The following is a 15,304-nucleotide window of genomic DNA, read 5'->3' on the forward strand; positions in this document are numbered from 1 at the left end:
CATTGGGCGTACTTAAAAAAAAATTCCGCCTCCAATATTGCCTGACGTCAGCAGCAGGCATCATTCCAAAAAAAATGTGGAGCCCCAAAAAATGCGCCATGTCCGTGAGGTTGCAGCCCCGCCAGCGATACGACAACATCGTCTGCAGTTCCTCACGGCAGTACCGAGCGTAATCTGCGGTCTCTGCAACTAGGAATTCCAGCAATTCCCGCGTCAGGAAGAGCTGAATGAACCCCAGTGCAGTGAGAGGCACAGGGACGGTTAGTCCAGGTGCTGCCGTGAATGGGTGCATGTTAGGTGGGGTGGGGTCCTCCAACCACCCCTCATCACTTTCGGATGAACGGCCTTCACCCAAGCTGCCGCGACGTTGCGACCTTCACGGGCCTGTGCTCGCAAGACGCCGCATGTGCACGGGCACGCCCACGCACTCCCACCCTCCCAGCTGGTCCATCTCCCTCACTTTCTGTGTCGTCCCCACCAGCCACAATCGGGGCCTCCTCCTCCTCCTCAGACTCTCCCTCATACGCACTGAAACCACTAAATTCCAATTCACTTTCCTCCTGTGGCTCCCGTACGGACATTGGGGGCAAGTACTCGTCATCACTAACATCAGGCGTGATGTCCTCATCACTGGATGACCAACTGCCACCGAAATCAGGACTTCCCACCTGCTCTCGATCGAGCTCCAACAAGTACTCGTCAAGGTCCTTTTGTTGGAGGCCTCCCAAATGCTTTCGGATGCCCCTCAGGACACCCCAATGCTTCCTAGGGGTCGTAAAAGGCACGGGATGTGGTCCTTGGTCCCCTTCGGTCACACGTGGCCGCACAACACGGCATTGAGAAGCTGGGTCATCTTGGGTACTTGGTCCCTCTCCAGCATCCCAGTCTAAAACTCGTCTCACACGCTCACTACCGACAGGCAGTACGCGCCTTTCACGGTCCTGACGACGCTGAGACATCTCTGCAAACGTCCTGTTGCCTCACAAATACGCAAACACTCGCCAAAGTTCTGCAAAACACGGATGTGTCAAAAAATCGCTCTCGGACGATGCGGCGCTGATGCTTTCTGGTACGAGAAGGAGGGAATTCGCGCATGCGCGTCTGGGTGACGCTTATAAACAAAACAACAGCTTGATCCGTGAACTCCCAGCATCCCTCAAGGCACACGATTTAAAACCTTTCACAAACTAGGCCTATAATTATTTTTCCGCGAATATTTAAAAAAAGCATTTTTAGTCGACGTATGGTACGTCCACTTGACACCCAACAGACAATTTTAGTCGACGTATGGTACATCCAGTAGGCGTTTAAGGGTTAACTGTGCCGAGACAGTACCATCAAAGGGCCCAGGGGTACTCAAATCTTTATTTCTACTTGTCATAAAGATTTGAAGAAAAAAAAAAGAAAAATTAAACCTGAAAACTTTAAAGATAAGCCTCTCATTAAATTTATTCTTCCACCAATGGCACAAGTGAGAGCCAATTCTCAAATGGCCAAGTCAGTGGCCCAAGTGTAAACCAGACCCGCTTGCTAGGACCAAAGGTATTACGAGAATACTATCATCCCCACCCTAATCACATTATGGGCAAACCGGCTAGAATGCCTGAGAGTCCTATCCCCCGAACCAGACCCTCCTGGAATCTGTGGTCCAGCCCTGCAGAACAGTTCCGCCTTTGAGATATCAATCTGATAGCTCTCAGGTCTGAACATTATTGGGTAGCTGATGGTCCTACAACAGTTCCCACCATTGAGCCTCAGATATGAACCAAATCCCAGCTATATCTTTTCCTATTTATCAGGTCCAATAAATTTTACAAAAAGTGGAAAATGCCACAAAATTAGTCCAAATAAATATATAACAACATGTGAGACTCTTGAACTCAAACCTGGGAACAAATTCCTGGGGTTCAAGAGCCACCTCACCATGTCAAGGTGGTCCCACATCGAGGAGGAATTGGAGGCAGAGAGGAAAAGATACAATTGCCCAAGGAAAATGTGAAACAAACTGGTCTTGGTATTTTATGGGGGTCAAAGTGGCCTTTCCATTAAAAACAGGTACCATGTGGTACTTTGGGTTGATGACCATGAATATGATTGCAAATTTTAATATACTGTATCTGGTTGCAACAAGCAATGCTGTAGTCAATGAAAAATTTGTCAAAATACTGACAACACATTATGTGGCATACAGACTTTATACAGATGAGAAAGGTTAAAGTTTTCTAATGTACGATCTCACCTCATAGTACTGTAATCCATTCTTACCAGTCCCTTCTTATCAGCTATAGCCTCTAGTAAAGTAATGGCCTGTACTTTCTATATGTACACAATCCTAAAATAAATTCTAGTTTCATAGACAGTTAATGAAAAACTGAATGTAAGAGGCAAAACAAATTGAATTGCACTCACCTGATAACGTGAAAGGCAGTCTTGTGGCTTCCATGATCCACCAGGTTGTATTTTATACTTTTTCACAAGTTCCTCTTCAATTATTGTGTCAAACTCAACATCAATAAGATGGAGTGTATCCTCAATGTAAGGTGAAATCGAGGGGCACCAACGAATACCTTTTCCTGCATCACCAACTAGTCCTACTAATTCATATTTTATGTCTTCATGGGCAATATAAGGAAAAGTGACATCAGTGTACTTTCCCAGGAGCAATGGAACCATCCACAGTATTAAAAATGTAGTCAGAGAAACAAGAAATACTTTGAATACATTTACAGGAACTCTTTCAACAGGTACAGCCATTTTCTTCCATATCACTGAGTAGTAAGCACTTTCTGACAAAACTTATCATCTGTACGAAACCAATGGCAACAGTTTAACTTCTGTCTAAGCCTTGTAGCTGTCTGAGAAGTTCATACACATATCTAATGTCCCCTTTAATTTTAGCACTCTTCTTTGTGGAGGTTGACACTTTCTCATTCAGTATCTTCAGCCTTTTATCAATAAACACCAGGGCCTCCTCTAATGTCAGCTCAATGTGAATGCCAAGGCCAACATTCACATAAATACGGGATACATCCGGTCTGTTGGCAAAACATAGGTTATAATATAAAGTCACTTTAAAAAGTTATAAAATTTTAAAATTTTGATAAATACAAACCACTGTTGCAAGCAAATGTATACAAAGCATGCATTATAATAACTAGAGAAGACAATCCTTGTACATATAATCTTTTTTAAACTACTGTAAAATTAAGCTTGTGTTTTTTTGCATACACACCAATTACTTTACATCAGCCTTTTCTGTGGTACCACTTGTCACCAGACACATTTCACAAGAAGCCTCCTTTTCCATCTTCTTGAGTGAGATCCAGGTCCCTGAGTGCCCTGAGTGATGAAAACTGGTAATTTTCTGCACAGCCTGAACCAGCTGGAGCTTGAAAGGGTATGGTCCAATTATTATCATGTGCAGTACGGTCGAGGGCCAATTATTATCATGTGCAGTAACTGATTTATGTGAAAACATCTTCCTAGTTTAAAGAATTAGATTTGTTTCCTAACACACCACTACTTTATGACAGGCCAAGTAGCTACTCAGGTGGGAGGCCTCACTTCTCAAATATAATAAAATTCTAAACCTGTAGGGGCACTGGACCAAAGTACCTTGGATATGAAGACAACAGATAGAACAGAAATCTTGTTATTTACACAGGGTCACGATACTGTACCCTGACCAGGCCATGTTAATAAATGTATGAGTTGTATTATGATTTGGTGAGAGGGTACAATGATAGAGAATGCTTACCACTTATAAGGCATACAGCAGATGCCCCAGATTTCTATGCCAAAGGTTCAAAGGTTGCATAATGCAGATGATATATATATATATATATATATATATATATATATATATATATATATATATATATATATATATATATATATATATATATATATATTTTCCTTTACCTTCTTCTTTGGGTCAAGACAGAACTTCACTATTGTCACCAAAGGGCCAACTGAATAGAAGTCTAAAATGTGAATTATGTCCCAAACAATCAGACAAAAACAGGAGACTTCCATGTGGTCACATTACGAACAGAATTCACATTTGTTCACATTTGTGTTAACCTTAAAAGCAATCAAAGTTGCTTTGGCCCTGACTTCATGATCTTTGACTTAATTTTGATGTCTGACACTCAGAAAGGAAGAACAAGCAAACAAAATAACTTTGGAGACAGTTCTTATGACTTTGCTGTGCATCACTCCATAGGATAAAACCAACAAAAAACTGCTGTCATAAGGTGCGGTAACACCTTATGACTCTGACAAAGCATAAGGCAAGATCTTCTGTGTTAGAAAGTTGTACAAGTAAGGCATGGATAAGAAAGTTGGGTGCTATTTGGGGGAATGAGGAAGTTCCTTGAGTCTTGGTTATGAAACCAGGCATATAAACAAGCCAATATATCAACAGTTCTTAAGAGTAGGATATCTGGCTTGAAGGTGCTTGAGGCTCCATGGTAAAAGAAATATGGCCTTTAGAGTCCAATTCTCTAGGGCTGCATGATTACATAAGTACAGTAATCCTTGTTTACCTTGTAAGTAAGCCTTAGGATTTTTATAATATATTAGCTTACTTAGGTTAGTTTTTAAGTTCCTCTTTCATTTCTGAAGGCTGTAAAGTTCATTGTTAGTTCGCCTTCATGTTAGTAGGGGTCTCCTCACTCCAGTGGTATTTTTGTTTAGTCTTGTTGACTAATCCTCCCTGTTTCTCCCCTCCATATTTTGGCTCTGCTGAATTGACTTGAGACCTGATTTCCGAGCTGCAGGCAGTTGGTATCTGCACCTTGACTAGTGAGCCTGCTTTCTTTCTCTGCTCATGGAATTACAGCAAGTCTGAGAATATATATATCTTCAGCTGGCAGTTTCTCTTGATCTTCGCCATTTCATCATTGCCTCTGGTGCAGTACTTGCCAGAGGGGCCTCGCTAAGCGACGGTAAGGCATGTCATCCACTTATATTATAAAGCATTGATGAAGATTACTGGGATCACGGCATCCATAATTATTTCGAAGATGACTGGGATCATGGCAGTGCTGCAGTAGTCAGTTGAGTTTATGATTAACTCTATATTGAGATTTGCTGTCCTCGGCCTTCATTGGAGTGATTTTGGGAGGAGACTTGCATTATTTCATAATCATCCTTTAGCATGTAAAAGTCAGGTTATTCCTTTCTTTTTGTTTTCTATTCCTCTCTGGGCCCCCTTTCCTCCTTCAGAGGTTGAATGTGTTGCCTAATTATTGGTGTATGTGTTGTGTGTAAATGATTTTTGTTTTAATGTTTATGAAGAGGCCTAGTAATAATTTCTTGTATTTTTGAATTATAATATATATTGGCTTTTTTTTTATTGTTTTGCTATCCCCCTTGAATTATTCTTGTGCTGCATTTACTTGGGTTTGCTCCCACCTTAGTGGTTGGCTTCCTTTTGAACACCTTAATTTGTGGTATCTTTGATTATTTATGGTCCTGTGGACCTAGATTGTGTTGTGGTCCAACGAGGCCATGACAAGTGGCGACCTTGCCAGGATCGATCGTATCCTGTGGTGTTCTTGTTGCAGTGCAAGGGTAATTCTTGGGGCTTGATTAGTGTTAGGTGGCATGGTTACACCTCCTCAGTGTTTGATTGGTTGGCAATATTGCAAGTGAAATAATTTTGTTATAGGTAGTGTTGTGATTATTCGTAATCAAAATGGAGGATATGAATGTCGTAGAGTTGCTTGAAGGAGAGGGATGGCAGGATAGGTTGGCCGAATTAAACAAAGAGGAGTTAGAATCTGTGGCAGATTTTTTTGAAGTGGAGAGAACGGTATCAATGAGGAAGGGTATACTATTGCTAAAGGTTTATGAGTGTGTTAAGGAGACTAAGACAGGAGCCAAACCCAAGGTTAGGAAAGAAGAGGTCTTGTCAGTAGAAATTTTGGATAGACAGATTAGTCTAAAACAAATGGAAATAGACCAGCAAAAATGGTGTTTGAAAGAGAGAGAGAGAAAGGCAGCATGAGTTAGCTAAGTTGGCTTTGCAAACGCCAGGGTCACCAGGGTCTCCTTCTCATGTTGAGGCTTCCTCCTCCTTCTCAAATTTAGCTCAGGCTTTGAAGTTTGTCCCGAACTTCCAGGAAGATAACGTGGCAGAGTTCTTTATGTCATTCGAAAGAATTGCTAATAAGTTAGAATGGCCTATTGGATTATGGACTACTCTTATCCAGAGTAAATTGATTGGGAAAGCCCAAAAGGTGTATGTTACTTTAGAAGAAAATCTCTCCTCGGATTATGAAAGTGTAAAGGCGATAGTGTTGAAGGCATATGAGCTCGTGCGGAGGCCTATCGGCAAAGGTTCCGTAATTTAAGGAAAATGAAAATCAGACTTTCGTAGAATTTGCAAGGAGTAAAGAGCGATTTGCTACTGATTGGTTGAAATCTAAAGAGGTGGACGATTTTGATAAGTTAAAGCAGTTGCTGTTGGTTGAAGAGTTCAAAAGGTGTACTCCTGATCGTTTGAAGGTTCATTTGGAGGAACTGAAATTAGATTCCCTTCAGGAGGTTGCTGTGGCATCAGATGAGTACTTTTTGTCTCATAAAGATACTATGAAAGAGACGATACCTAAGGAAAAATCACGTTGGGGTTATTCTGGGAAATCTGGTAATTTTAATAACCGAAAGAATAATGTGTCTCAGAATGTACAATCAAATAAGGTTTCTCGAATGGTCAATCAAAGGTGTGGTACTCATGCAAAATAACAGACTTGGAGAGTCGGATGTTTATGATCCACAAAAGTCTAAGTATTTGACGTGCTTTTTCTGTAACAAGCGGGGTCATGTCAAAAGAATGTGTAATGCTTGGAAAAAGGTACGTAATAGTAAAGGTAATCCGATGATGGCGGTTGAGAAAAGTGCTAATCAGGTTGGATCTCTGCCCTCGACTCAATGACTAAGAAAGTCAGAGACTGGTAGTTCCTTCCGGTGATTTTCTGGCCATGGGTGAAGTCTCGCTGGATGGTAAAGGTCAAGGGAGGAAAGTGAATATTTTACGTGATACCGAGCTGCGCAATCATTAATTCTTAGAGATTCAGTCCCGAATGATTTTGTGTATGAGAATCGGGAGTTTGTTATTTTGAGTGGTTTCCCGGACACGGTAAAATCGTATCCAATTGGTCTATTTAATCTTAGTTGTCCTTATTTTTCGGGGAATATCCGTTTGGCTATTGTTGATAAATTTCCGATTAAAAAGGTGGATGTGGTTCTCGGAAATGAGGTTGTGTATGAGAATAAGTCCGTGCCAATTGTGATTAATCCGGATGTGGAAGTAGCGGTAGTCACTCGTGCTAAAGCAAAGGCTGTTGACGCTGCAGAGTCAACAGTCGACGTTGATTTGAGTAGTTTAGGACGTAGTGATGTAGCTGTAGATAGTAGTAGTGTTAGATTAAAACCCAATTGGACTGTTAAAGAACTTGTTTTGGCTCAGAAAAAGGAGTTTGGTAGTCTCCTTATTGATTCTGGTGAGATAACGAATGTGACTGTTCCTATGTTTAAGGTAATTAATAGAATATTGTATAGAGTAAGTAGACCAATGCATGCCTCGGGGAGGATTACGAAATTATTCGACAGATTGTGGTTCCTGAATGTTACCGTCATGAGTTGATGTCATTAGCTCACGAGAATGTGATGGCGGGACATTTTGGTATTCACAAAACAGTCGGTAGGTTATTGAATAATTTCTTTTGGCCTAAGTTGAAAGGTGATGTAAAAAAATTTGTTAATAGTTGTGAAGTTTGTCAGAGAATCGGCAAACCTAATCTACCTATTCCAAAGGCTCCATTAATACCTATCCCTGTTGTGTCTGAACCTTTTCGTGAAGTGTTAATTGATGTTGTTGGTCCTCTCCCAAAGTCAAAGAGTGGAAATGAGTATATTTTTCACTATTATGGATCGTATGTCTCGGTACCCCGAGGCAATCCCCTTGCGGTCCATAAGGAGTGAAAAGATTGTAGAGGCATTAATAGGGTTCTTTTCAAAATTTGGTCTTCAAAGGTAATTCAGTCTGACTGCGGTACTAACTTCACGAGTCGTTATTTTAAGCAGAAAATGACTGAATTAGGCATTAAACATGTAACGTCTTCGCCTTATCATCCAGAGTCACAGGGTGCTTTGGAGCGTTTTCACCAAACTATGAAAAGCATGTTAAAGAAATATTGTATTGTGAATGGGGCTGAATGGGATAAAAATCTTCCCTTCCTCTTATTCGCATTCCGCTCTATTCCTGGTCAATCTCTCGGTCTCCTTTTAATTTGATTTTTGGACATTCTGTAAGGGGTCCGCTCGATATGGTGAGAGAGGCTTGGGAGGGAGATGCACCTGATTTGAATCTGTATGATTACCTTAATAATTTGAATGCTAAATTAACCAGGGCTTGGTCTTTTGCAGGTGAGAATTTGTTGAAAAGTCAGAAGAAAATGAAATTTTATTTTGACAGAAAGACTGTGACACGGGACTTCGACGTAGGACAGAAGGTACTGGTTCTGTTACCTATCCCAGGTAATTCTCTCAAAGCTACCTTCCAGGGACCATGGAAGGTATTAAAGAAGGTAAATAATGTTAATTTCTTGGTGGAAACGCCAGATAGAGAAAGCCTCATCAATTGGTACATATAAATATGATGAAAACCTTCCATGAAAGAGAGGTTAGGCCAATTGCGGCTCTTCAAGACTGTAGAAGTGACTTTGTTAGTAATAATGCTTCTTTTTCAGATGAGCCTAATAATGATTGCTTTTCAGAGGATAGGGATGTTTACTTGAAAGATAGTGAATGGCTGGCAGGTAATGTCGAGGCTTTAGAAAATTTACCTCAGATGTTGAGTCACTTGGGTAAAGATGAGCAACAATCCTTGAGAAATTTGGTTTTAAAATATAGGGACTTGTTTTCTAATGTGCCCGGCAAGACCACGATCTTGCAGCACGACGTGGACGTAGGGGACGCCACGCCCGTGAAGCAGGCTCCTTATAGGTTGAACCCAAAAAAAGAATGAAATTGTTGCTAGAGAGGTTGAGTATATGCTCATGCATAATTTAATTGAGCCGAGTTGTAGTCCTTGGTCATCTCCAGTTGTGTTGGTCAAGAAATCTGACGGAGACTATCGTCTTTGCTTTGATTACAGGAAGCTTAATGAGGTGACCATGGCTGATAGTTTTCCATTGCCTCGAGTGGAGGATTGCAACGATCGAATGGGTCGTGCTAAATATATTACGAAGTTCGACTTACTAAAAGGGTATTGGCAGGTGCCCCTGTCGGAAAGGGCCAGAAATGTTTCGGCTTTTGTAACCCAACAGGGTTATTTCAATGTAAAGTGATGCCCTTTGGCATGAAAAATGCTGCTGCCACTTTTCAGCGACTTATGAATTCTTTGGTTAGTGGTCTAGAGGGATGTGTGGTGTATATCGATGACTTGGTTATTTTTAGCGACGACTGGCAGTCGACTTGAGGAGAATTGAGGCCTTATTCAAAGTACTCAGGAAAGCAGGCCTGGTTATTAATTTAAGAAAGTCTGATTTCGCAAAAAGCCACGGTGGTTTATCTTGGACATGAGATAGGAGCAGGTATGGTAGCTCCTAAGGAGGCTAACATTGAAGCCATTCGTAGGTAGAGGTTCCTAAATGTAGGAAAGATTTGCGAAGGGTATTAGGAATGGCAAGTTATTATCGTAGATTCATTCGCAATTTTTCAGACATTACGGAACCTCTTACAGCTTTGTTGAAGAAAAATGTTACCTTCGTTTGGAGTAAGGAGGCTCAGGAGGCATTAGAGAAGATAAAACTGATCCTCATTAGTCGGCCTTTGTTAGCAGCTCCTAATTTTGACTCTCCATTCCAGCTTACCACTGATGCGAGCGATGTGGGGGTTGGTGCGGTATTGAGTCAGGCTGACAGTAATGGTATCGTCCACCCGGTGGCATATTTTTCTAAAAAGCTCACTTCGCCTCAAAGAAGGTATTCCACAATCGAGAAGGAGACGTTGGCCTTGATCTTAGCATTAACTCATTTTAATGTCTATCTCTCCTCCTCAGGTGTGCCCATTAAAGTTTGCACGGACCATAATCCATTAACGTTCTTGAATCGATACAAGAATAAGAATCAGAGATTGATGCGCTGGAGTATTTTGGTCCAAGAATTCAATCTACAGTTTAAGCATATCCCAGGTAAAGAGAATATGGTGGCCGATGCATTGTCCCGGCTGGCAGAGTAAGTGCAAACTAGGTAATTTTAAAGGCTATTCTTTACCTGTTGGTAAGTTCCCTGTTACTCGTGTTTTCTAGTTTCAGTACTAATCATTATTTTCAGATGGTTTCTTTTTATTTTTGTGTGATGATGGTCGAACAGGTTATGATGTAATGTAACACTACAATGTTGGATATGATGACGGGTTATGTTATTTGATATGATAGATGGATGTTGACCATCTGTAAGATAATTATTCTGTTAATTGGTGGATTCAACTGTTATTTTATAGGATGATTATATATTTATGCCTTTAATTCCTTTAGGAGGTTGTGAAGTTTATAATGAATGGTGTTATTTCTGTGGTTGAGTTGAGTTTAAAACTGAGGTATCAAAATTATCTGGTTATGAATTATTTCAGGTGTGGTGGTTTAGGTATTTATGGATAATCCTAGATTGGACTCCTTATGTTTTAGGCAATGGTATTTATTACATTAGTTGGGTATGTAAATTAGGTTAAGAATTTTGTGTGACAAATTGATTTCTGTTTATGCACCCCTTTGTTAGGAGAGTGTGGACTCCATATTTAGTGTTAATAGTGCTTCAAAAAAAAAAAAGTGCTGTGTTAGTGCTGTAACGTGTTATGTATTCAAGACACTTTGGTGTAAGGTTAATGTACCGGTGTTATGATGGTGAAAGGTTAATGTACAGGTGCTACGATGGTGTAAGGTCAATGTACAGGTGTTACAAAGGTTGTGCAGTGGAAAAGTACAGCTAAGGTGTATGATATTTTCAGGATATTTAATCCTTATACCTTCGCAGCTTTGAACAATTCACAAGGAAAGATGAACCTTTTCCCTTTACTTACCTTGTGTCAAAGTCTGTGGTGAACAGTAAATTGGTGTACTATTTATATTTGACGAAGGATGTGGTGTATATTTCAGGTAGCCTATGAGGCATTAAGGATGTCACATGTTAGTATAAGTATTTACAAATTACCCAAGTAATGAGTCCTTTATTTGGACATTATATTTTGTTGGATGGGTGTATGACAATTTGGTTTTATAGCATATATTAATTGTCTTTAGTGCCACTCCCTCTCCTCTTGCAACCTGGGTGATCCCATATGGTGATAATCAATTATTGATACAGGTTGGTCCTATGATTTTAGTCCTAGGTGAAGGACTTGGCGCAATTATTTAGTGTATGGTGTTTGTGATACTTTTCATTTAACATTTGTAATTCCTCTGTTGGTTGTTTATGTATTTCAAGTGTTTATATTGGATTATTAATTACTTTAACTTTAACGTAAACTTTTGTATATTTGTGTTGAAAACTTTTGCATGTTTGTCTTAAAAAAAAAAAAAAAAAATTTTTTTCTCTGGGTGAGGAGGTGTAAGTAAGCCTTAGGATTTTTATAATATATTAGCTTACTTAGGTTAGTTTTTAAGTTCCTCTTTCATTTCTGAAGGCTGTAAAGTTCATTGTTAGTTCGCCTTCATGTTAGTAGGGGTCTCCTCACTCCAGTGGTATTTTTGTTTAGTCTTGTTGACTAATCCTCCCTGTTTCTCCCCTCCATATTTTGGCTCTGCTGAATTGACTTGAGACCTGATTTCCGAGCTGCAGGCAGTTGGTATCTGCACCTTGACTAGTGAGCCTGCTTTCTTTCTCTGCTCATGGAATTACAGCAAGTCTGAGAATATATATATCTTCAGCTGGCAGTTTCTCTTGATCTTCGCCATTTCATCATTGCCTCTGGTGCAGTACTTGCCAGAGGGGCCTCGCTGGCGACGGTAAGGAGTGTCATCCACTTATATTATAAAGCATTGATGAAGATTACTGGGATCACGGCATCCATAATTATTTCGAAGATGACTGGGATCATGGCAGTGCTGCAGTAGTCAGTTGAGTTTATGATTAACTCTATATTGAGATTTGCTGTCCTCGGCCTTCATTGGAGTGATTTTGGGAGGAGACTTGCATTATTTCATAATCATCCTTTAGCATGTAAAAGTCAGGTTATTCCTTTCTTTTTGTTTTCTATTCCTCTCTGGGCCCCCTTTCCTCCTTCAGAGGTTGAATGTGTTGCCTAATTATTGGTGTATGTGTTGTGTGTAAATGATTTTTGTTTTAATGTTTATGAAGAGGCCTAGTAATAATTTCTTGTATTTTTGAATTATAATATATACTGGCTTTTTTTTATTGTTTTGCTCTCCCCCTTGAATTATTCTTGTGCTGCATTTACTTGGGTTTGCTCCCACCTTAGTGGTTGGCTTCCTTTTGAACACCTTAATTTGTGGTATCTTTGATTATTTATGGTCCTGTGGACCTAGATTGTGTTGTGGTCCAACGAGGCCATGACAACCTGCAATAATACATCCAAGACCCATACACAGCAATTTCTGGATATGGTGAAAAAACACTCTACAGATGTAAAACAGTAAATTCTAAACCTTATTTCCCCTACTTTGTCACTTTACAGTAATGCACACACTATACATGTTTATACACAACAAACAATACACTTTACAGTACAGTACTGTATGTACAGTCATACCCAGAACTTACATGAGGTTGGGTTCCAGAACCCCTCGCGCAAGGTGAATTTTTGCGTAAGTTTGGCACATTCTCTAAATATGCTAATAAATGCTTATTTCTAAAGTTTAAACACTAAATATGGCCCTAATCATGCTCCAAAATTATTATGTTAACTTTTAAATGAATTTAAAGTTACTGTAATTTCATTTAAAAGTTAGCTTATTACATTACCCTTAAAAAAAGAAATAAATGGTTGACCGATCTATTTTTAGAAGTCTTCTCAACCTCTTTTTAATAACTTCTTTACTCTACATCTCTTTCTCTTTGTTCTGAAATGCTTTTTCATGAACAAACAGTGTTTTTTTTGACTAATACAACTCTTAGTTATTATGACTATGTTTTAGAACATATTTGCCACACTAGCGTAAGAGCTGGATTTCTGTTGCTTATGTTGGGTAGAGGGTGCCTAGTATTTTGTTGTTAGGAAGGTTATTAAGTAGCACTTAAACTTCAGAGACGATGTACAGGTAAAATTAGATCACTTTAAACTATCTACTGTACAGGTAAAGATGTACAGAGAAATAATAAGTTGTAAAATGTGTCAGATCACTTTAAACTGAGAGAGAGAGAGAGAGAGAGCTAAGAGAGAGAGAGAGAGAGAGAGAGAGAGAGAGAGAGAGAGAGAGAGAGAGAGAGAGAGAGAGAGGTTGTCCTTACTTAGGAAAGTGAAATTATTTATCAATTGCTACGGAGACTGAGAGAAGTTAACACAAGAGAGAGAGAGACAAGAGAGAGAGAGAGAGAGAGAGAGAGAGAGAGAGAGAGAGAGAGAGAGAGAGAGAGAGAGAGAGAGATTGTCCTTACTTAAAATATCAAGTTAAATTATTTATGAATTATTATAGAGAGAGAGAGAGAGAGAGAGAGAGAGAGGAGAGAGAATTATTATGGAGAGAGAGAGAGAGAGAGAGAGAGAGAGAGAGAGAGAGAGAGAGAGAGAGAGAGAGAGAGAGAGAGAGAGAGGTTGTCCTTACTTAGGAAAGTGAAATTATTTATCAATTGTTACGGAGACTGAGAGAATAACACAAGAGAGAGAGAGAGAGAGAGAGAGAGAGAGAGAGAGAGAGAGAGAGAGAGAGAGAGAGAGAGAGAGAGAGAGAGAGAGAGAGATTGTCCTTACTTAAAATATCAAGTTAAATTATTTATGAATTATTATGGAGAGAGAGAGAGAGAGAGAGAGAGAGAGAGAGAGAGAGAGAGAGAGAGAGAGAGAGAGAGAGTTATTCTTCCATTAGATATCAAAAGATGTTAATTCAGTATTAAACTAACTTTGAAATGAAATTAAAGTTACTGTAATTTCATTTAAAAGTTAGCTTGATCCATTATCCTTAAAAAAATAAATAAATGGTTAACATAAGATTAGTATACTATTTCTCTCTCTCCCTATTCCACCGATCTATTTTTAGAAGTCTTTTCAACCTTGTTTTTAAAAACTTCTTTATTCTGTCTCTTTCTCTTAGTTCTGTAATGCTCTATGTTTTAGAACGGCACATTTACAGTTTGTAAACATTACAAGTGAAATTAGATCAATTTAACATTATCTATTGTACAATTAAAGACATAACAGTTGTCCTTATTTAAGAGAGTGAAATTTTTTATGACATATTACGGACAGAGAGAGAGAGAGAGAGAGAGAGAGAGAGAGATGAGGGAAAAATATCTGTTTAAAATATGTATCACATAAGAATTTTGCAAGTACAGTTATATTATTATTATTATTATTATTATTATTATTATTCAATCTTATTAAATACGTATCACATAGGAATTTTGCTATTACAGTTATATTATTATTATTATTGTTGTTATTATTATTATTATTATTATTATTCAATCTTATTAATTTTATTAATATTTGAAAATTAGTACTTATTATTAGGTAAAAAATTTATTTATCATACAAAACAAATAAACATACACATGTACAATAAAAAATTCTCTCATCTCAGTGAGAGAGAGAGAGAGAGAGAGAGAGAGAGAGAGAATTATTACTTTTATTATTTAATGTTATCTAATTTACACATAAAAGCTTGAAAACTTATAAATTACATTAAAATTAAACAAACACTTTTGCAGGGTTTCTCAGTATTCGCAAATGTTTGTGTGTCTGTGAATTCATGCAACTCGAATCACGCAAGTTCAGGGTATTACCGTATATAAAACCAGAAGTTCCCCCTTTTTTGCAACTCACCAGTACTGTGTATACATACACTATATGCTTTTAAACAACACAGTATGATACACATGTACACTCCATACAGTATGGAGGTAAATCCATAAGTTCCAACCCTTTTTTTCTTAATTTTGTCACTTCACAGTACACTGTATATGAACAATACTTATAAACAACACACTTTATGGTATGTACGTAAACTACTGCACAGTATGGATTTAAAAATGTTATTTACAGGATAAAATTAAGTTTCATATATACTTACCAAGTAATCACATAGCTATAGTTTCAACTCGCGCAGCAGCTTAAATTTTGA

General features: G+C 38.8%; 1 protein-coding gene across 1 annotated transcript in view; it reads right to left on the reverse strand.

Moving 5' to 3' along the window:
• The window catches only part of LOC136849512 (beta-1,4-galactosyltransferase 4-like), a 227,239-nt gene that overhangs the window by 134,460 nt on the left and 77,475 nt on the right, over nt 1-15,304 (reverse strand). The window contains exons 4-5 of the mRNA XM_067122856.1: nt 2,830-3,035; nt 2,410-2,795 (exon numbers count right to left, since the gene is read on the reverse strand). Of these exons, the coding sequence (XP_066978957.1) occupies nt 2,410-2,795; nt 2,830-3,035 (592 nt within the window). The remainder of the gene's footprint in view (nt 1-2,409; nt 2,796-2,829; nt 3,036-15,304) is intronic.

Source organism: Macrobrachium rosenbergii, chromosome 21, assembly GCF_040412425.1.
Source record: "Macrobrachium rosenbergii isolate ZJJX-2024 chromosome 21, ASM4041242v1, whole genome shotgun sequence".
In the NCBI taxonomy this organism is placed as follows: domain Eukaryota; kingdom Metazoa; phylum Arthropoda; class Malacostraca; order Decapoda; family Palaemonidae; genus Macrobrachium; species Macrobrachium rosenbergii.